The sequence below is a fragment of the Plectropomus leopardus genome, chromosome 9 (assembly GCF_008729295.1).
Source record: "Plectropomus leopardus isolate mb chromosome 9, YSFRI_Pleo_2.0, whole genome shotgun sequence".
In the NCBI taxonomy this organism is placed as follows: domain Eukaryota; kingdom Metazoa; phylum Chordata; class Actinopteri; order Perciformes; family Serranidae; genus Plectropomus; species Plectropomus leopardus.
Window position 1 is genome coordinate 2,146,426 of NC_056471.1, and position 22,428 is coordinate 2,168,853.

Consider the following 22,428-nt stretch of genomic DNA (forward strand, 5'->3'; position numbering starts at 1 on the left):
CTAAGCTGGTCCTTTCATAGTTCCTGTTGGAATGTTTAGTGTGTGTGAATGACATCGGGGGCGGAGCCTTATGTTCTGTCTCATACAGATTGGTGTGTGCCTGATGCACATTTTAATCAGCCTCTCTCACTTCAGCTTGCAAAGCCGTAATGTAAAAGTCTGTTTATTGACAAATGAATTTTTAAACTTAGAGGAGACCTCATGCCCAGCTGTAGTGCAGGAAGAGGTATAATATTTCCCTCTGAAATGTAATGGAGTAAAAGTATGAAGTCGGATGAAAAGAAAAGACTCAAGTAGAGAAAAACTGCCTGAATTTTGAAATGTCAGTACTTGAGTAAAGGTACTTAATTACATTACAGCACTTGTAAATTCTGTGAACATTCCCCTAATTTCTAAAGCTGTCAGGAGTTTCCTTACACACTGATCTCATGTGTGACTGTCATGTGTCAAACAACAAACAACATGATTCAGGGATGTCACCCATGGCCCAACCTACCACTGAAGTATACAGCTGCCTTCTTAAAAGGGAGCTTTGGGGGGCTTTTGTAAGTTATTTGGGGGGACAATGAGTTAAACTAGTAAGAGTGTTCAGTATTTTTTATATCTAACCATCATGGTATATCAATAAATGTTTGGGCGCTTTAGCTGGGGGGCTGATGGGAAAGTTCACCCCTAATAATTATGATTATTCTTTAATTTTCTCATAGAGGGTCAACCCAATTATTATGCTGTTCTCCACACCCTTAATCTAACTCATCTAGACCACTGCAGCTGGTGTAGAAATGTAGGAATTTTATTTTGAATACATCAGGATGATCGTTGACTTCAGCTCAGCCTTCAACACAATCTCTCCCATGAAGCTGTTTGGAAAACTTAACTCTGGGCTTCAGTACGCTCTGCAACTGGATACTGGACTTCCTTACATGCAGAGAGTTAGGATTGGCAGTCTAACCTCCTCTACATTAGTGCTCAGTAACGGAGCCCCCCAGGGCTGTGTGCTCAGCGCCCTTCTGTTCACACTTTACACCCAAATCAACAATCTTGCAGAGTGGTGCACAGAGAACAACCTACTGCTCAACGTCAGTAAAACCAAGGAGCTGATTGTTGATTTTAGAAAGAAGCAGGCAAAGACACACACCCCTGTCTACATCAGTGGAGCTGAGATGGAGCAGGTGAACAGCTATAGTCCTTTGAATTACTATAACTGAGAACCTATCTTAGACATCACACATCACCACCCAGGTTAAAAAAGCACAGAAAAGGCTCTACTTCCTACGGAAACGTAGGAAGGCTAAATTCCAGAGTAAGATCTTGGTTCTACAGAGGAGCATTAGAAAGCATACTGACTGGAAACATCATGAGCTGGCATGGTTCATGCTCGGCCCAGGACAGGAAGGCTCTACAGCGGGTGATTAAAACTGCCCAGAACATCACTGGTTCCCATCTACAGAGCATCAGTGACCTCTGTGAAGTGAGGTGTCTGCACAGAGCCCAAAAGATACTGAAAGACAGCAGCCACCCCAGCCACAGTCTGCTCACCCTGCTGCTATCTGGAAAAAGATACAGAAGTATCTGCTGCAGAACCACCAGACTACAGAGCAGCTTCTTTCGCCAGACTGTGAGACTCCTCAACTCCTCCTTCGACGCCAAAACATGTAGCAGGATAAGGGATCATTTTTAATTTCATTTTTAACTAAAACTACATTTCACAAATAAATCTACCTTGTACCTTTCTGTGCTCCAAATGTCTCAAAATGTATATATTTAGATCAGGGAAATAAAAATTCAGGGGAACATGCCCCTGAACCCCCCTTAGCAAGCTTGGTTTTAAGAGCTCAGTGTTTCAAGCCTGCATACGGCCCTGACATCAGCAAACACTTCACTTCTCCTTTGCTTTCAGGGACGTTAGATGCTCCTCAAGCGGACAGAATGGCTGGAATACAATAGGTGATATGAAGAGAGGGGGACTCTGCAGCTGATTTCTACAATCTCACAGCTCTATCAAGACTTTCACTTACTCAGAACAAGGAATGGCGTCCAGACGTCTGTCCCCGGTCCATCCTGACAGTCTGTCCACTGACTGAATGATCCGCTGGGAGCCTCACATGTAGTAAGCGGTCCTGTTCATGATGACAACATCAGAGCTGTCCTCAGCAGCAGCAGCAGTCTGAGCGCCTTTAGCATCAACCTGCTACCTGTCTCTCTTTGTATCGATCACATTCCGTCAGTGAATCAGCACAGGAAGACAGGTGTCTTCTTATTGACTTACTGCTGCTGTAAGATGTAGGTCTACCTGTTAATCCACCGCTCACGGAGGAGGGATGGTTTTAAAATAGCAGCTGCTAGCGAGGCCTGAAAACACCGGATGTTCAGCAGCCAATCAGGACAGAGCGTCCAAAGCGTTGTTATGGAAAACAGAGGAAATGGCGCCACTGGCTTCTTCTTCTTCTTTTGATGGATTTCCTGCAGCTTCACAGTGCTGCCCCCTATATGACTGCCCTATAATACATCCATGGCTGCCCTACACAGGCACATCCACATCCATGATCCACATCCCTTCCTTATAATACATCCATGGCACATCCGTGCTCACAGGCCGGCGTAACCCTTTTTTTTTAATTTCCTTAATTGAATACTACTACTAATACTACAAAAAATAATAATATTATTAATAATAATATTGTTCTTAATACTACTACTACTGCTACTAATAATAATAATAATAATAATTATTATTATTATTATTATTATAAATTATAAATTGTATCTAACATCACAAGATTAAGGAAGTACAGAAAAAAGGAAAATGAAATCAAATTTCAATCAATCATTTACATCAAAATGAAGATTTCAAGGAATTGTAAATACCCTTTTTTTAATTTCTTTTAATAATAATAATAATAATGAAAATAAGTATTATCTCACGTCATGAGATAAAGGAAAAACAGAAAAAATGGGAAAATGAAAATATAGATATTTACATCAAAAAGAAGATGTCAAGGCATTTTTAATGCTTATTCGCCTTCCCAGATAGCAATTTTTGGTTCTAAAAACAAAATACAATGCATACAACATTTTCAGCGCCAAGTTTTATTTTATGTCCCAGAATGTTCTTCATAAAAACTGATTAAAAAAACTTCATAGTGCATTATGCAGGTCAAATAATCATAAAAGTGTCATAATATAGTCATTCTTTTTCTGTAACCACTTGTCCTCGCAAGGGTCGCGGGGGGCTGGAGCCAATCCCAGCTGTTGTCATAATATAGTAAATTGTTTAAAAAAAAAAATAGTAGCCTATATTATTGAAAAACTCATCAGTGTCATAGTATAAATCTATAATTTTAAAAAATCATAAAATGTCATTGTATGTTTTGTCATTAATAAATTATAAAACATTATAGTATATCATGTTGTTCAAAAAATCACGAAAACACCAAAGTGTGGTATGTCTTTTGAAAAGATCATAAAAACATCATAGTATATTACAGGGAGTGCAGAATTATTAGGCAAGTTGTATTTTTGAGGATTAATTTTATTATTGAACAACAACCATGTTCTTAATGAACCCAAAAGACTCATTAATATCAAAGCTGAATATTTTTGGAAGTTGGAGTGGGGCTTTTTTAGTTTTAGCTATTTTAGGAGGATATCTGTGTGTGCAGGTGATTATTACTGTGCATAATTATTAGGCAACTTAACAAAAAACAAATATATACCCATTTCAATTATTTATTTTCACCAGGGAAACCAATATAACAGCTCAACATTCACAAATATACATTTCTGACATTCAAAACAAATCAGTGACCAATATAGCCACCTTTCTTTGCAAGGACACTCAAAAGCCTGCCATCCATGGATTCTGTCAGTGTTTTGATCTGTTCACGATCAACATTGCGTGCAGCAGCAACCACAGCCTCCCAGACACTGTTCAGAGAGGTGTACTGTTTTCCCTCCTTGTAAATCTCACATTTGATGAGGGACCACAGGTTCTCTATGGGGTTCAGATCAGGTGAACAAGGAGGCCATGTCATTAGTTTTTCTTCTTTTAGACCCTTTCTTGCCAGCCACGCTGTGGAGTACTTGGATGTGTGTGATGGAGCATTGTCCTGCATGAAAATCATGGATGCGGACTTCTTCCTGTACCACTGCTTGAAGAAGGTGTCTTCCAGAAACTGGCAGTAGGACTGGGAGTTGAGCTTGACTCCATCCTCAACCCAAAAAGGCCCCACAAGCTCATCTTTGATGATACCAGCCCATACCAGTACCCCACCTCCACCTTGCTGGCGTCTGAGTCGGACTGGAGCTCTCTGCCCTTTACCGATCCAGCCACGGGCCCATCCATCTGGCCCATCAAGACTCACTCTCATTTCATCAGTCCATAAAACCTTAGAAAAATCAGTCTTGAGATATTTCTTGGCCCAGTCTTGACGTTTCAGCTTGTGTGTCTTGTTCAGTGGTGGTCATTTTTCAGCCTTTCTTACCTTGGCCATGTCTCTGAGTATTGCACACCTTGTGCTTTTGGGCACTCCAGTGATGTTGCAGCTCTGAAATATGGCAAAACTGGTGGCAAGTGGCATCTTGGCAGCTGCACGCTTGACTTTTCTCAGTTCATGGGCAGTTATTTTGCGCCTTGGTTTTTCCACACGCTACTTGCGATCCTGTTGACTATTTTGAATGAAACGCTTGATTGTTCGATGATCACGCTTCAGAAGCTTGGCAATTTTAAGAGTGCTGCATCCCTCTGCAAGATATCTCACTATTTTTGACTTTTCGGAGCCTGTCAAGTCCCTCTTCTGACCCATTTTGCCAAAGGAAAGGAAGTTGCCTAATAATTATGCACACCTGATATAGGGTGTTGATGTCATTAGACCACACCCCTTCTCATTACAGAGATGCACATCACCTGATATGCTTAATTGGTAGTGGGCTTTCCAGCCTATACAGCTTGGAGTAAGACAACATGCATAAAGAGGATGATGTGGTCAAAATACTCATTTGCCTAATAATTCTGCACTCACTGTATGTCGCTGAACAAATCATTAAAAAAATCATAGTATACTATGTCTTAACAAAAACTATAAAAATGTCATACTATAGTATGTCATTCAAAAAAATCATAAAAGGTCATAGTATAATGTAATTTAAAAGCTCATAAAAGTGTCATAGTATCATAGTATAGTATATAATTAAAAATATCATAAAAACGCTATAGTATAGTTTGTCAATAAAAAAACTCATAAAACTGTCATTGCATAATATGTTTGTTTTTTTAAAATCTTCAAAATATCATCGAATAGTATATGGTAAAAAAAAACCCATTAAAATTGTATAGTATATTATGTTCAAAAACTCACAAAGCATTTTTATGATATTTTGGATGATACTGACATACTATACTATGATTTTTTTGTTGTTGATTTGAGAGGCACACAGTACTATGAAAGGGCAAGTGGTTACAAACAATGAATTAGTGAATATATGCCTGACATTTTTTTGAATGGCATACTATAATATGTGTCCAAATTTGGCTCGTAGGCTTAAAACTGAGTTTCACAAATCTAAGCTCTCATGTGATACTGTGTGGACGGAGTCAAAGTTTAAGCAAATATGACAAAAAGTTTTTTTATAGAGGTTACCAACTAACTGATGATGTCGGTCCTTAACAGCTGCGAGGGAGGAAATCAAACAGTTAACGGACAGCGTTGTTGTTTAGGATTTATTGGAACATGTGCAGTATTGACAAAAATAAAATGCAGCATGACACATTCTTTCCTCAGTGTTAGGATTCATGTTCCACGACACTTTGGGCAGGGGTGGGAGGGTTAGCCAGAAATAAATACCTGAACCAGACCCGTGGGCCTCAATTAACATGACTACATGAAGAGGGTGCATCATTATATTTTACAAATATTCCTCCATGGTGACTTAGTGCTTTAAAACAAATTAAATTCCGCTGCGTCTTAACATCAATCACTTGGATTACTTCAGTCAACTTAAAGGAACAGGCCATTGAAAATCTCCTCTGGCTGCTCTCCTCCACAGACATGCATCCATCACCTCCTCCACGCTCCCTGTCAGACCTTCAGTCCCCTGCGTGATGCTCAAAGAGAGATTTTCAGTGGACTGTTCCTTTAAGCGTTGCCGGGTTAAAGGGGAGTGTCAGTCTATGGCGCCTGGGTGGTTCCTAAGCCCACGGCGTTTGCGTAAGCCGCCAGCAGACTGACAACCTGCCTGGTCTCCAGAGTGAGTCTGGCCTCGGTGAGCCAGTCCTCCGCCACTCTCCTCGCCTCTCCTCTGAGCTGGTTCACCAGTTTCGCTGCTAACTCCAGGTCGCCGTGCTCTAAGCAGTAGCTGGCGTACGACAGGAGCTTGAATGCATCCAAATCCTCGCTGCTCAGCTGGGTGGGTGGGGCTTCCTGCTTGCTCTCAAACAGCAGCGCAGCCTGCAGGTAGGACAGGAAGTACTGGTATAGGGAGTTGTGGGTTTCGTCGATGAGGGCGACCCGGCGAGCCAGCGATCGCAGCGAGTTAAAGCGGGCGCGCAGAGAGGCCTCACTGTACACGCCACGCTGTAGGGATTCTTCCGGAAGAGCCGTCGCCAGAGCCAAGGCGAAGTCGTTGTCTTTGCAGCTGTCTCGCACGGCCTGAGCGGCGCCCTCCAGAGGCACGGTGGGGGAATCGGCGCCAGCCGTCTTTAAGGTGTAGTTGAGAGCCTCCACAGAGAGCCACAGCTGGTGAGCTTTACGAGCCTCCTCCTCTGCGATCACATGACCTGCGTTAGACAAACATGAAGAGGGTCACATGACGGGTTCAGCAGCATGAGATGACGCTTGTCAACAGGTGAAAAATTAACCCGTTGTTCTTTCCAACGACCCGTTCTTACACACTTCTAAGTATTTCACTGATATGAAGAGAGTCCTCATATAAAACCAGGCTGTCTCTGCAGTAAAAAGATGCAAATACTTTTGAAACTGGTGCTACATGAGCAGAGAAAATAGAGAAAAAGGGCCGTGCCATTCGCTTTTACTCAAGAGGTAGAAAACCTACAACTACCAGAATGCACTGCGCAGAAACTGACCAATAAACGCTCTTGCTGTTGGGTGCAGTAATACTATATTTGATCAGCACTGCTTAGCTTTACTGTTTGAAGTTTTTTTTGGGCCTCTGTTTTCACTGTGCAGGAAGCCGTATGGTGCCCACTTCCTGTTCACAAACTCTCACTATAACAGCTAAAACATCATACATGTTTCCATATATATTTTAGGAGAGAAGTAGGCAGTGCAGGAACATCATCTTGATTTATATTCTATCAGCACTTCCTAGTTTTACGGATTTTGGTCAGATTTTGAGAGACAGAAATAGGGGCGATTAAGTCTCTTGGAAGTACAGCCTGTGGTTTAAGCAACAGCCGGAGAGCTGTGAAAGGAAGAGGGATATCTGGGCACAGGTTAAACTGGGGAGACACTACACGACTTTCACGACTCACATGTTTGCGTTCTGGTGTCGCTCACACCAATACAGAGACAACTCAACTCAGTCAATAAACCCGTTAGTAACTTTATTATTTAATTAATTAAGTTAATAATTATTTCATTATTTATTTATTTATCCCGTTAAATAATCATCCCTGACACTGTGTGTGACAAGCACAGCAGCAGGATCACAAACACTGAATCTGAGCATTCATCCTCTGCAAAACAAAGAATATCTGAATGCCTAAACTGAAAACCAAATACCTTCCCAATTAACAAATAGTCAAACAGCAGAATATTTGGGTTGAGCCCTATACCTAAATACATCTAAACTTCAGAAAATCCCAACAATCCTTCTACTACGCATGACTGATGACAGCTGTAGCACATTTTCACACAGTATGGGTGACAGTTCCTATGTCGTGGTTGCAGTGTGTGTGTGTGTGTATCTTACTGTCGATAGCCTCCTCCATGCCCTTCAGCCTCGCGTAAGCGCTGTTCATATCCAGAGTGAAGTTGTCCAGCTGCTCCTGGCTCAGCTGACGGTAGCGGGTCTCCTGCTCCAACATGGCACTGTTCAGGACCTGAACACACACCCACAGTGATGAATGAGTTAGCTGAATGTACTCTAATCTACTCTGTACTGTGTGTGCTGTGATATTTGAGTGTGATGTGTGTGTGAGTGAGTGTAGAGACCTGCTCAGATTCAGCTTTCAGCTCCTGTTCTTGGACTTTGAGGACATCTTGGACGTGGTCTGTGTGAGCAGCCGCCTGACGGCGCAGCTGAGTCCTCATCTCTGCTTCCATCACTTCCCTTAACTCAGACAGCTACACACACACACAAAAATTACATTTACTAAATGTTAAGGGCCGTCTATACCAAGGATAACTATGACCATAAAAAGATAGTTTTAATAATCCTTTCAACTCAAGTGGATGGTGGAGTCCACACTACAAATATGACAACAAAAGTGGCGAACAATATGGATTGGATCACTGATAGAGCGACTTCATGAACGCTAGAAATACCAACAGCCAATCAGAATCTGTGTAATTTAACATCTAAATTACACATCTAATTTGGACCAAACTGTTTTTATGATGAAAAAGCTGAATGAAGCTTTGGACTATTATACTGTTTGATTTTTTTTTTTTATTCCAGTGAGTTTAGTCATCAAAAATTGATGAGTCTCTCTGACTGTAGCAGATTCTGACCAGTAGATGGTGCTGCTGACTGCTATCAGGAGAAGAAGATGAAAGAAAGTCCTGAGCGTTGATTAAAAAAACATCACCTTACTGTGATGATTTACAGGCCACATAACCAATTTTGAATTTAGATCCAAATCCTCTGAATTTAAATTGTTCAAACAGGTTGTCGTCAGGTCATTTCAGGGACATTTTTCTATAAAATACGATTTCAGGAGTGCTTACAATATCTGCTTCTTAACTCCATCATGGCTATTAACAGCTATATGACCTAATATCGGGCTGCAGATGACACAAAAAAGTCATTTTTCCTGAGACATGCAGCCAAATACTCTCTGGCATCGATGGGATCTCTGAAGTTGGTTTTGTCTTTACTGATGTCGTCATTTATCATCACCACAATGTCTGCAAACTGATGTTGACTCAAACCAATGGACGATTGAAAGTTGTCCTCAAAAGACGACAGCTCTCCTAACAGAGTGCTTGATACTTCCTGTTGTCTTTGAAGAATTTGGTGAAGCCATATCCTTCTAGTTTTCTGCTTGTTTCTCCTCAACCTCCTCACAGCGTACAGCAGAAGCTCATCAACATCCATTTTTGTGGAGTGTGTAGCGTATGCTTTGTACTGCTGTTTACAGACTGTTATCCTTCATCAGTGTGGATGCTCACATCATTATGTTATAGTCATAGTGCTTGGTCTTGACTGTCTAGTTACATTGATAATAATACCAGCTGAGCAGCACTGTGACCTCTGGGTGTTCCTGGCTGAAGATGAAGGTCAGTAAACCTTGACCTCCATCTGTCCCCTGCATACCTTCCTCTCCTGCTCCAGCCGGGCCTCCTCCTTGATGTGCTGCACGGCCGTGCTGACAGCTTTCTCCTGGGCTTTCTGGTCCTCCAGCTTCTGCTGCTCCAGCGACGCGTCGATGTGGATCTGCTCTCTGACCCTCTGCTCAGCCAGCTCTCGGTTCAGCTGGTCGATGCGACGGTGTGCGTGAGCGATCAGGGCGTTGAGGTCATCCGGTGACAGTTTACCAGCTAACACACAAACATACACAGTTATTTTGCAAACCGGTTTTCGTTACATAAAGAGCTCTATTTCAGGTGTTTATTTTGATCGAGGTGAGTACAAGTGTGTCCCAATCCCAGGCCCTAAACTGACAGTACAGAGGACACACTCTGTGCTGATATTATGTTACACACTGACATTCTGGGTGGGAAGAAGGAATTTCGGAGTTGTACGAAATATTTAAAATGTGAAATGAGTGGAGAGAAATATGGACAATGATGCCATAGCACCCCAGCTGGATGTCCAGAGTCACGGCCTTCACCCGAGGCCACGTTTAGACAAGAACGTCCCTACTAAAAATAGAAAAGTCTTTTCTTTGCTTTAAAAAAATAAATACATCTGCATTCATATGATAACACTGTGAAAAAGATCCTTTTATTCAGTGATCTGCATGAACAACTGAAAACACTGTAGTTTGCATGCCAGGCCAGTAGTTTGTGATGTAACATTGTAATGACGCACCACAGAAGAAGTGACAGAGGGGCTGGTGTTTTCAGGCCCCCAAAACACTGTTGTCATGTGAACAAAAGGCCAAACTGCAACAAAAGTTTACAGTTTCATGCAAGAACCGTTGCCGTGTAAACGGCCCCTAAGTGTACCATAGAACTGCAGCGTCCCAGTTCCATTTTGATCTGGAACATTTCCTCAATTACAGTGTCATCCCTGTCACTCTATTATCTTTTTAATAAAAGGTAAGACGTGGTGTCATAATGAATCACTGTACTACCACTGCCAGAGTGTGTGTGCGTGTGTGGTCTTACTGAGTCCCTTCCAGTTGGCCTGGATCTCTGGAGTCAGGCTGCTTACTTCCCTCTGGAACTGTAGTTTGGCTTCATTAACCAGGTCACTGTACTGGGAGACAATCTTAGCTTCTGACTCTGCAGACTGCACCTACACACACACACACACACACACACACACACACACAGAGACACAGACACAGACACAGACAGACAGACAATGTTTAACAGTATGTGCTGGCAGTAATATAACCAGTAGGTGTACAGTCTAACCCTTTGCTGTTAGCAATTTCTGAAATGAGTTTCCTTCATAGTGTGACTGGGTTCATCATGCAATCGAGAAGTCAAAAGAATCGCCTCACAGGGCTTTAACAGGTGTGTATGTTGTGCATGTAAACATACCCACCATCTCAGTTCATTCTCATTAAACCAGTTCCAACATGGCATGGAAAGCAAACACAACAGATGTGTTTTTTTCGATCGTTTCCATGCGAGTGTAAAAAATGTTTTCCAAATTGAGGTGTTTCCATTCAGCGTGTTTCACATTCACAATTTCAATTTGAGAAGTTTAAGGGGTTAATGGAAACCTGCTTTTTGATGATGCCCTAACTTTTCCTTTAGTGATGTTGGACTGATGTGTTTATGTTTTTTTAGTGACATGTCAGTCATGACATTTGCTTCACACGCTGGTTTTACCCTTCAGGATGAATCTGTGGTTTTGGAAATCCTCTGACTTTGGATCATATTTATCATACAGATGTAAGAGTGGAGAAAGTCTGAACATCGACTTCTCAGTAAAATGCAGAATATCCCTTTAAAGCCTCTTCATTTGGTTGTACATAAAGCACAAATTAATGTCTTTACCTTTGTAACCACTTTGTCCAAGTCCACCACCATGTTATGGAGATTCTCCTCTGCTGCTAAAACCAGCGGGCGGACAGCAACGACCTTCAGCCCTTTAGACTTGTCAATCACTGACCTGAGACTGTCCAGCGCTTCACTACAGGAGAAACAGGTGGGAGAGGAGACCACTGTTAAGACCTGGAATCGTTTTACAACATGTGCACGTGTGTGTGTATGTGTTTGAATATGTGTCTTACTTAGCATTCAACAGAGCAGCTCCAGCATCATTCACAGCAGAGGTTCTATCCGCCAGAGTAGCTTCTAGATCCTTCCACTGGGCTGACTTCTCCTGAGGTGGGACCTGGAATAAATAACAACTGGAATCATTCTACTGCAAAACTATCGTGTTTCCCATTAAAAGTGTCACGGCACAGAAAAGTGCTGCCAACATGTTTTGTAGTTATGACACTAACTGCTGTGGTGATAACTAAGCATAAAAAAATCTACTCAATCTCATCATTCAAGCTAAAAGGTAGATTTATTAAATTAATTACATTTAAATTTGTCCTTTAATTCTGTTACATTTTTTGGCATCGGGGGTGTTGAGGAGCCTCACAGCTTGGGGAGAGAAGTGGCTCTGTAGTTTAGTGGTCAGCAGCGACTACTTCTGTGAGTGCAGCAGGGTAATCCGATTATTCTTTTTTTATTCTTTTAAATATTATTATCCCATCTGTCCTTCCACTGCCAGTGTCCTCGTTTTGTGCCGCAACATAATCAATTTTGTACCAAGTTACATGCAGCGGTTTATGTAGAGCTGAGAATTCAGCGTGCAGCTCATATTTGACTATAAATTTTGCACGATAAGACATGCACACAGTATGTCCAGGTGCTATGCTGCGCTCTTGTGCTGCATTTACACTTTTTTTGTTTCATCGTTAACAGCATAAAAAATGTTTTTGGTCTATATGAATTGGTTTAGAGCAGCAGAAGACAAGAACCACACTTCGTTTTTGCAAAGGAAATACGGCATCCTATTAGATACCGAGAGCATTGTTCATCCTTGTGCTATTGGAGTTTAAAAAAACACAACAAACAGACTTATAAACTGTTTCTTTCTCTGGGTCATTAGAACTGTCAATGCAAATGCACAATGATTTAACCTCTCCCTTAACTTTCACTCTTACACACAGCATAATCTAATTCTCAGAAGCCACATTCAATATGTGCAAAAACTCAATTTTTATGTGTCTGTACTAACTGGTTTGATCATTTATTGGTTTTTATGTTGGGTGATTTGTCTGTTTTTAAAGATTTGCTGTCAGATGTAGCACTTTATTTTGTTGTATTTCTCGTGCAATGACAATAAAGGCATTATATTGTATTCTGAAGGAAGCCATGACAATGGGAAAGGAGTGCATTTACCCACACAAGGAGGATAAAGTCACAAAAGGTATGTGCTGTAATGCTTTGACTTGACACTTGGTGACTGATAAGACCCTGTCATAAAGCCAACGTGAGCGTCCACATTATTATTTTCAAAAGCTGATGTTAACTCTGTCCAGATTAAAAAGGCAGCCTTGGAATTTTCAAACTAAAATGGGTCAGCAGTGTTTTTAAAGGCCTTTATTTTTTTGTGATTCCAAAACAGCAGGGGTAGTGTGGACACTAGACGTAAATACAGCAATAATTGTAGAATTTTAAACCAAACACATTAGTGTGGATGTAGCCTGACACTAAAACACACCAATTCATAAAAATCGAATTCAGCTTTTCACACCTGTACCAGAACTTAATGTAAACACAGCACCTCCCTGTGGTCAGTGTCACTGTGCTGCATACCTCTGCCTCCATCGCCTCCTTAAGTTTGAGTGTGTGCCGTGTGATGGCCTGCAGGGCTGCCTCCTGAGCTCCAATGGCCTGCAGCGTAGCTTTAGCCGAACTGGCCAGTGAGTCCTCAAGACTTGCTGATACAGCTGCAAAATAGTTGAGCACACAGTCAGACACATACAGAGTCAGACAGGACACATGAGATGGAGATAAAAAAAAGATGAAGCATAGAGAAGCAGTTAAAGGTGAACAGTGGATGAAGGGAATGTTTCCTCTAGAAGCTAATAGGGCTAGCTTGACTCTGTGTGTGTGTGTGTGTGTGTGTGTGTGTGTGTGTGTGTGTGTGTGTGTGTGTGTGGTGTGTGTTTGTGTGTGTTGCCAGCCTACATGCTAAGGTGTCCAGCTCCTCCTGGTCCTGTTGAGCCAGTCTAGCTGCCACTTCTTCTACTGGTCTCTCTTTCAGAGGTTCTGGTTCGGCGGATGACTCTGTGTCAGGGACGACTGCTGCTGTCACTGGGGTGTCCTCATGGGCATGACAGTCTTTGCACTCTTCTGGAGAAAATGCACACATGGACAAAATGAAAATTTAAATAGAAGACAAAATAGTAATGTGACAGAAGATGGGTTTCCAATTAACCCTCAAATAGTGCAAACTGAAACTGCGAATACTGAATAAGCCTAATGAAAATGTGAATTTTGAAAAAACGTTTTTACGCTTGCATGAGATTGTATTTCAGGCGATTCAAAGACAACTTTGCAAAACTGCAATGAAACACTTTTGTCTTTTCTAGGTCACATGAAGCTATGACTATGTGCTTGTCAGTAGGAACTGCTCCCTCATGATGCAGCAGGCTGTTATTGCATCCAGAGGTTTTGAATCCACAAATCCTCTGTGAAATCTTGGACGTATAAGGGGCTTGTCTTTTCATTGTCGCTCCATAACACGCCTATGTGGCCTTGGATTGGAAATGATGACAGCTAGTGTGGTGGCTGCAATAGAAATAAAGCTGCTAATGTTCTGAACATCTGTCACCATGGTTACTGGGATGTTATCACCAGAAAAGAAGTTGCAGAACATCACTCAGTGGAAACGCAGTCATCTCACAACTGTGTTTTATCGACATTTCAAAACTATTGCTTCAGTTTTGTGTAGATCTGTGATGGAAACCTGCCTAAGGACACACTACGTAACTGTTTCTATCACCACTGGTAATCTTTGCTCCGTTATTTATCCTTCCAGCAAAGTTACTTTCATCCTTTGAAATATCTGTGAATTTTCAATCTACTTATTGGTATTTTTGGATTTACAGCTACAAAGTCTACATTCACAGGTTAATCTGAAAGCCCACAGACTCTGAGCTCACAGAAAATGTCACTGAGTCAGTATCCAGCCATTCTAAATGTATCCATGTATACATTCATTGAAATGTCCCACAGTTGAATGTGTACAGGCTGATGGTGTTACCTTTGACTGCTGCCTCTGTGTCACACGGAGCAGGGACTGTTGACACCTCACTCATAGCTGAGATGATGTGAGAAGCCTCTGCTGAAGCCTCTGGATGGGACACAAATACAGAAACACACATGACCCACATATGTGGACCCTAACTGAGCCCTGGAACAAATTCAAAGAAACAAACTGCTGGATGCACCAACTGTGCAAAGTGAATCACTTTAAACACTGGATGTCAAAAACTGCAGTAAAATTATTTGGCTTCTAAATTTTGATTTTGATGCACAAGCTCTTGAAAACATTTTCGTTATCTATTACACTTTTGGATTCCTGATTCCTGGCAAGGCAATCATAAAGCAAAACAGGCCGAATGAGTAATAGTACAAATGTTATAGCCACACATGATAGATTTATGTTAAAAAAAAAAATCACTAAAGAAATACAAGACATTATTCAGCAACTGATATTTCAAGACCATCCATCAACTGGTTTTATCATGAAACTATAACAATAATCATACGAATAATAATATTAATAAAAAATCAAACTCGATACATTGTCTGCAGTAACAGTTCTTGTATTGGAGCATGAATCACATAAGAGCAGAAATAGAAGTAGAAGTACTGGATCGCATTAAACAAGCAGTAAAGGACAAATTCTACCAACTACATTCTAACACGAGGGATGTCTAACAGAACTGCAACTAAAGAGGGTTTTGAGAAGCAAGCAATGTCAAGAAACTGTCAATTCTGGTGCTTTGCTTTAAAAATTAGTCAAAAATGTAAGCCAATATCAAAACTGACTTATCAGTTAAAGGAATTATCAGTTAAAGGGCAACACACATCAGTAACCTGCAGCAGCCTGCTACCATGTCCTCACACAAAAATCAATGAAAACACAACGGGACACAAATGTGTGCTTAAACTGTGTGCAGTAGAATTTTGGGATTCATATTTTCTTACTTGAAATTTTTCGTACCCTGCAAACAAATTTAGGACTGCTTCAGACCATGCGTATGCACAAATGATGAAGGCCTGGCTGTCACAGAAAATATAAAAACACACTTTTTAACTAAATTGGATTTATTTTAAAAAGGCTATAATAGATGAGATTTAAAACTGTTGATTTATTAATGCATTGGTCAAATGTAAATAGCTTTGAAATTGACACCCCTTCATCCTCATTAGTCATGTAAAAAAAATATTCAACTAGAAAAATTCAATATCCAGGGTTTTATTCTATAGAAAGTACACATACTGTATGCTAATTTTTCGGCCAACTGTTTAGTGAGTAGCCTATTAACAGACATGCAGGATAGAAGATTCTCGTTTAGGTCTAAGCAGCTGTTAAGATGTCATATTAAACCCTGCTAGAAGAGACTGCAGCCTGTGACTTCAGGAAAGAGCACAACAGAGCATTACATTTCGTAGCCTCCAGACGAGACACGTGTCACGTGAATCTAATAGTAGTTTTCAGTGGGAGCACTTATTTTATGAACAGAGTAAGAACGTTTCATGCACTTATTAGTAAATGAGGGCAAATGATTCCAAGTTTCAGAGGATTGTACATTAATCAGAATACCGTTTTGAATATTAGATTCTATTTCTGCCAATATATTCCCCTAAATCCTACATGCTGGACATTTAACTCTGGCTAAGTTTTGAAGATGACACACTGAAAGCCTGCAGTGTTTTAATTATATTTCTATAGTTAAATATGATAGGCCACAGTTTTTAACAGTCAATTATCATTATTGTTATAAGGGATTCATAGGAACAATATAAATGATCAATGAATACATAGTCTAAATACCGATTAAGTAACTGAATACATAAAGGAATTTCAATAAATCTATTTGAAGAAGCAGTCTCCACAGCACTGTTGTGGACACTGCCTGTGTGCTGCCCTTTATTTTTTGCACTCAACAGTCTATTGAAGGGTGGAGGAGTACAGGGTTCTACAGGAGAGCTACAGCACAACAGAAGACAGCTTACCCTCAGAGCTCTCTGTGAGCGCAGAACAACAACAGAGGGCACATCAAACACTCAGACTGGTCAAACTGTGCAAAGGGCTTTGAAATGTCACAACTGAAAGTGGTGACAATAAATGTGAAATGTGTAACTGTTTAACGGCATATCATGTCGTAAGTTGACAAAGGTGTGATCAACATCCATGAAAATGTTTGACTATATTTCATCAGATTTATTCCTGATGTCTCAGATATCCTTCACAGACATAATGACAGCACTCACAGCTGTTTGGGCAGTGTTTTTGTATGGGGATGTGTTTTTATAGATATTGTATAGCAGGTATAAGCTCTTTGTAAATTAGTAGATTTTGAATTTGTCTGTGAAGCTAGGGAAAATGTGAGAAAAAGAAAAAAAACTTTAAAAAAAAATTTCATAATAACATATTTGGAATTAGGTAGAGAGTTAATAATTCTTCTAAGAACATTTACCAAGTCATTTCATTTTTTTTTTTAAACGTTCTTTTTCTTTCTTTAAAAAAAAAAAACCCTATCTATGTATTATCCCAAGCAAATTGGCTTAATTTCTCTCAAAACTTGACCAGAAGGGAATGAGCAACTTAATAAACATTAACAAGGAATCAGTAAAACATTACAAGAAAATCATCTGAAAACAAGGAACAAAAAAAGAACGAAAAAATAAAAGTTCAAAAATGGACAAACAAGGAAATTACCTTATAAAAATGCTTAAATAAATTTAAATAATTATGACAATTGTAATTACAGCTACCTGAATTTATTTCCCTAGCTTTTTTTGTAAATTCTAAATCTGCTACTAATCTATTAATTTCTTGCAACTTGCAGATCATTTCTTGCTAAGTTGCTCATTGCCTTTTTTTCCAGTGTTTTTCCAAAGAAATCAAACTGCTTTTCTCAGGTTTCAGAGGTTTAAATATTTCTAAAAGGCATTTGAAAGCAGCAAAAAAGTGATGTGTATTCAGGTTATTGCTGTCTGTGAATGCGTTTGGGTTTTATGTGTGACCGTGAGGCACAGTATTTCGCCTCCATGTGTGCTAGCTGTATATATGGAAGTGACAATAAACTGATTCTGAGGTTCCAAAGAGTTAAGTTAAGTTGCAAATGTAAGGTGATATCTGAGGCAATGTCACCACACTGGAAATCAAGCTGGTGGTACGATGCTTAAATACTGCTCTTCCCACACAAACGCATGACCACTGTAATAGCAGTTGCCAATCAGTCAAAAATGTCAGGTCTGTACTGTATGAGTCTGTTCCAAGTGAGAGACTCACCCTCTATGGTCTGTGCAGGCGGTGCTGGGACAGGACTCGTCTCTTTGGCTGGACTCTCTGCTGCCTCCGTCAGCTTTTTCTCAGACTTTGCTTTGGACGCCTTCAGAGGTTTCTCCATCATAGAGGGAGGCTGGGACATCTCCATCTAAGCAGCAGGAACAGCAGACGTTTTAAATGAGGCCTGATACTCTCTAAATGTTTTGGAATAGAGCGACATTTCACAACCTGTACAGTCATACTGATTAAATATGTATCAGATGTGTTGAAATAACAGCTGAAGCCCTCTAAATTAGGTTCACCATATTTCTGAAGAGCTTCAAAACGAGTTGAAAAACTGACATTTCTGATGTGATATTAAGATGTGTGAGGCTGTTAGGAGAACAGGTAAACAGCAGACAGCAGCAGGAACACTCTGAAAACGTTTCAGTGCTTTCTTCTCTCTCTTTCAAACTCAGTGCTGATGTATTTGGATCGGTGTTTTAGCGGAAAGTAATTAGCTCGTCATTGTATCTCGCCAGTTAAGGAGCTGAAATTGCCGTGTTTACCCGGGTGTTGTGTTTCCATCAATGCCAATCGGAGCTGGAGGTGATAAAAACCTGTGTCTACTGCAGAGTCATTTGACTCAAGCGCGAATGCCGATCGTATGCATTCCCATTGCATTGAAAAGCCAGATGTTAGCGAGTGTTAGCGTGTTTTTTTGTCAGAAATGTCAGAATCAGGCTTTCGTCATGTCAGTCTAGGGTTGTAACAACATCCTGTTGTATTCTCAAAGCAATCTGATCTAACAAACAAGAGACTCCAGCTGTGGATCCATCCTGACCTGTTTCCTGACGGGGATGACGTCTGGAGAAGCGGGTCCCAGAGCCAGACCCAGCAGCTTGTCTGAGTATGGAACATTTTTCTCCACAGCCACTCTGAACTTGTGGTCCCATTTGGCGTAGAGTATCGTACCTCCAACGCCACCGCCTACTGTCAGTAAGCCAGCAGCAACCACTTTAGCAGCACCACTGTGATGGAGGAGGACAGCAGAGGACAGACATGAGGATGACGTCACTATGTGACGTCGTAATGTTCCACTGTCGTCATTACATGCAATGTGCGAGCTCTCTAACTGCATCTCTGTACACTGTGTGTGTGTGTGTGTGTGTGTGTGTGTGTGTGTGTGTGTGTGTGGGTGCATTACCTGGGCTCTCCTGCTGTGTAGTGCCGGCAGTGTTGCAGATTGGGTAGAGGGGTTCTCCCGCAGTTCTTCTACAGAGAGGGTGACAGATCACCGAATCACAGAGGGAAGAATGTATATCAGACTGACAGTTCATGCAGTCCTGTAGCTCGACCTTTTTTCAACTATAATTTCTTTTTTGAAGCCAATGGGCTACGAGGTATTTCTACTTTTCTTGAAAAATTCTGATAAAATCTGAACTATGAAAGAGAAGTTACTAAGAGGAGAGGCAAAGGCTGATACTTTCTCGGTTAAAAAGTCCAGCACCAGCACTTTTCAATTATTTAGAGAACACATTGCATTTATGCAAAAACTACAAGATGACAACAGATGCTACGCAGCTGTTTAACCATTTGATACCTGAGCACATGGGCTTGATTTCTTTCAAAACATGGGAAGAGGGCGATGACCAACTTCCCAAAAAATGGCCCCCAAATTAGCAAAAAAAGTATAAAGTTACAAGAAACTTACCTGAAGCATCAGTGATTTTGATGAAATACGACTATTTTAGGCTTAGTTGTTTTTTTTCAGACAGAAGCATCAATTCCACGTGTTCAGGGAGGACCATCGGAAATTTGAATATCTGACAATAATTTCTGTTTTTACAGTTTCTTGCTATGATAAATGGAGTAATCTTGAGAAAATGTGCAAGGTTGCTTTGTGTTTTCTTTAAAAACCAGCAGTAAAATAAATAAAAAATACAGCCATTTTGAGGCCAGCCAAAATGAATTCCCCTGTTAGGGATGCACGATATTGGATTTTTTGCCAATATATAACAACTTATTTGCCGATGGCTGATAATCGATACTGATATTAGTGATATATATTCACTATTTTTCCACCTGGTTTCAGTGAGCCTCTTCTAGTGGAATTAACATCATATTATGCATAATCTTATCTTGATGGCCCACCAGCAGATGGAGACATAAAATACAATGTTTTTTTTAGTGTTTGTAATATTCATTCATAGTGCAAAATAAGAAAAACACCTCAGCTTAGAGTTGATGTTTTTTACATGTTCACTCTGTCAATAATAATAATAATAATAGTACTGATAATAGTAATAATAAAAATAACAAAATATTAGTTTGTGATGCAGCAATCAGCATGTTGGATGATTCCCATATTTCATTTTAAAGTAATTTTCCACCAATACTGATGCATCTTTCTAAAAATAGTAATTTTTGATATGTAATACTGTATACCATGACATCTTCTGAGATGATACCATTTCAATCTCATGCCATTGCAACCCTTTCTGTTACATGATCATGTGCTGTTTCTGTTTTTCTGTTTTTGTGGATAAAGGACAACCACACTTTGACATAAATTCCTATTTTGTCACTTTAACTAGATGTAGTTCAAGTTTTTGGCAAGGGCACACCCCCCACTCTCACAAATGTATCGATCAAACACTTGACATAATAAACATTTATTCATTTTATAATTCTTTAAAATACATGTCAAGTTAGCATAAGTTTCACTGGAAACAAGAATCACAGTGTAATAACTTATTTACTACTTATTATGTTACAGGCTATGACACGCATAGTGTTTCTTTACATATTACATAACTTTACAGATTACATATGATTATCAAACTATAGAGACTGCACGTAATGTGAAGCTACATTATCAGTTTTTACAAGGCAGAACAGACACCCGTATTTACTTCTATCCCTGCTGGAGCCAGCAGATATCAGCAGCTCCCTCCTGCCAAACTGCAGCAGTGACTTTTAAAAAATGTCACTCTGGATAGACGAAGCAGATATTTAAAAGCACATGTGTGCATGGGCTTTTTATCATGTAGGGGCTGTTTGGTGCATTTAACGTGCTTTTCATTCTTCATTTTTTCATAATTTTGGCTGCGTTCATGCATATGGCATACATTTTGGCAAGATTGTGTATTTCTGTTTAATCTTTGAATTTCCAGCTCAGCTCCTACAATAAGTCTAAAATACACTGTGGAAACTAAATAGTTACATTCAGACTGTGAAGTGCAAAAAATGCTCCACTGAAACCCATTCAAACTGACATTTATGATCCCACAGCCACCAAAGCATAAAAACATGTATTGTATTATTTCTGGGTGTCATTCTGGGCTTTTGCCTTGGAATTTATCATTTTCCACTAGATGACGTCAATTTGGCCATATTTAACATATAATACATCCATGAAAACTACATGCTATTTCCACTAGGTGCACTGTCACAATCAATGTTGCTGCTAAGCGTTGACATATCCCAGACTGTCATCATTAAAAAATAGTAATGGACTTTGCATGTAGTATATTGAAAATAATTATTTTTGTTTGTTTGTTTGTTTGAAACAACTTTAAAACCAATGTTGCTGCTAATCATTGACATATCCTAGACTGTGATAATCAAAATATAATAATAATCTATTTCGCATGTAGTGTATTGAAAATATCGTGTTCAGTTTTTTTTTATCTAAAACCAAATAAATGTGATTCTGTCACCTCCCGGCTTTAACCCTCGTCTACATTGATAAGACAGTTTTTTAAATAAATATTACAAGATTGCAGTGAGCAAAGTGTTGCTAACGTTAGCATATTTAAATTGTTAGTTAGTTGTTTAAAAAACGAATACAAATCACGTTAGCCGTTTTCTTTTTGACTGAAACGAATTAATAATAATTTTTAAAAATGACAGGTTTACAACAGCGTTTTCTCGCGAGTTCGTGGACGGCCTCTTCAGTCAAACTTAGCTAGCTCAGCCCGTTAGCTTCCAAATGGCTGAAATGCTATTAGCCATATGTCACTGGAAGCTAACCAGCTAGCACTGACATTACACAGTGTCCCACCGGCTCTTTCTGCTGTCAGCTTAAAGACAGCGCCGAGTTCATTCTAAACTCTATCGTTAAGAAGCAAGCTACTGCTCACAGTCTAAGTTGTTGACAGTAAAGCCGGTGTGGCACCTTGGGCCAGTGTGTGGGTCACTGAATGACAGCGGGCTAATGCCAACATGGGAACGTTAGCTCACGGAGCTACAGAGTGCTCCGATGTGCGTGCGCGAGTCTTACCCGGGCTGTGACATTAGCTCCTCTCAGACAGGCCCTCAGCATGGTCCACTATTGCTCCGAACCCAAATTCTTATCAGTTTAACCTGCACAGCGGCACTTTCTCCTGACGTCCTTCTTTTCGTTTTCTTCCCCCACGCCTTCTTCTTGATTTTTTCCGAGTAGTTTAAGCGCGCGTGTGCGCAATGCTGCCCCCTAGTCAAAAGTAGAAATAATGCAGGTTTTTTTCAAGCGCTGTGGAAGAGAGCAAGCAGGGCCAAAGAGTTCACAAGAGGGGGACC

The 22,428-nt window shown here is 40.3% G+C and overlaps 2 protein-coding genes across 6 annotated transcripts in view; both read right to left on the reverse strand.

Annotated features, from left to right (window-relative positions):
• ccdc142 (coiled-coil domain containing 142) overlaps positions 1-2,303 on the reverse strand; it is a 29,646-nt gene extending 27,343 nt beyond the window's left edge. For all 3 annotated transcript variants that reach the window (XM_042493229.1, XM_042493228.1, XM_042493230.1), the window contains exon 1: positions 2,019-2,303. The gene's annotated coding sequence lies outside the window, so the exon portion shown is untranslated. The remainder of the gene's footprint in view (positions 1-2,018) is intronic.
• Positions 2,304-5,705: 3,402 nt separating this feature from the next.
• immt (inner membrane protein, mitochondrial (mitofilin)) lies at positions 5,706-22,299 on the reverse strand. 3 transcript variants are annotated; one of them, XM_042493515.1, is made up of 14 exons: positions 22,151-22,299; positions 19,073-19,140; positions 18,710-18,896; positions 17,890-18,034; positions 14,626-14,715; positions 13,548-13,709; positions 13,173-13,306; positions 11,591-11,694; positions 11,355-11,490; positions 10,512-10,641; positions 9,496-9,719; positions 8,172-8,303; positions 7,930-8,059; positions 5,706-6,775 (listed from the first exon to the last, which is right to left on the reverse strand). In XM_042493515.1, exons 1-14 carry the CDS (start codon positions 22,190-22,192, stop codon positions 6,168-6,170), a joined length of 2,292 nt encoding a protein of 763 aa, XP_042349449.1. In that variant the 5' UTR covers positions 22,193-22,299; the 3' UTR covers positions 5,706-6,167. The 3 variants fall into 3 exon arrangements, with proteins under 3 accessions (XP_042349449.1, XP_042349448.1, XP_042349450.1); XM_042493514.1 differs by having other exon boundaries at positions 13,548-13,712; XM_042493516.1 differs by lacking the exon at positions 14,626-14,715 and having other exon boundaries at positions 13,548-13,712.
• Positions 22,300-22,428: the final 129 nt, after the last annotated feature.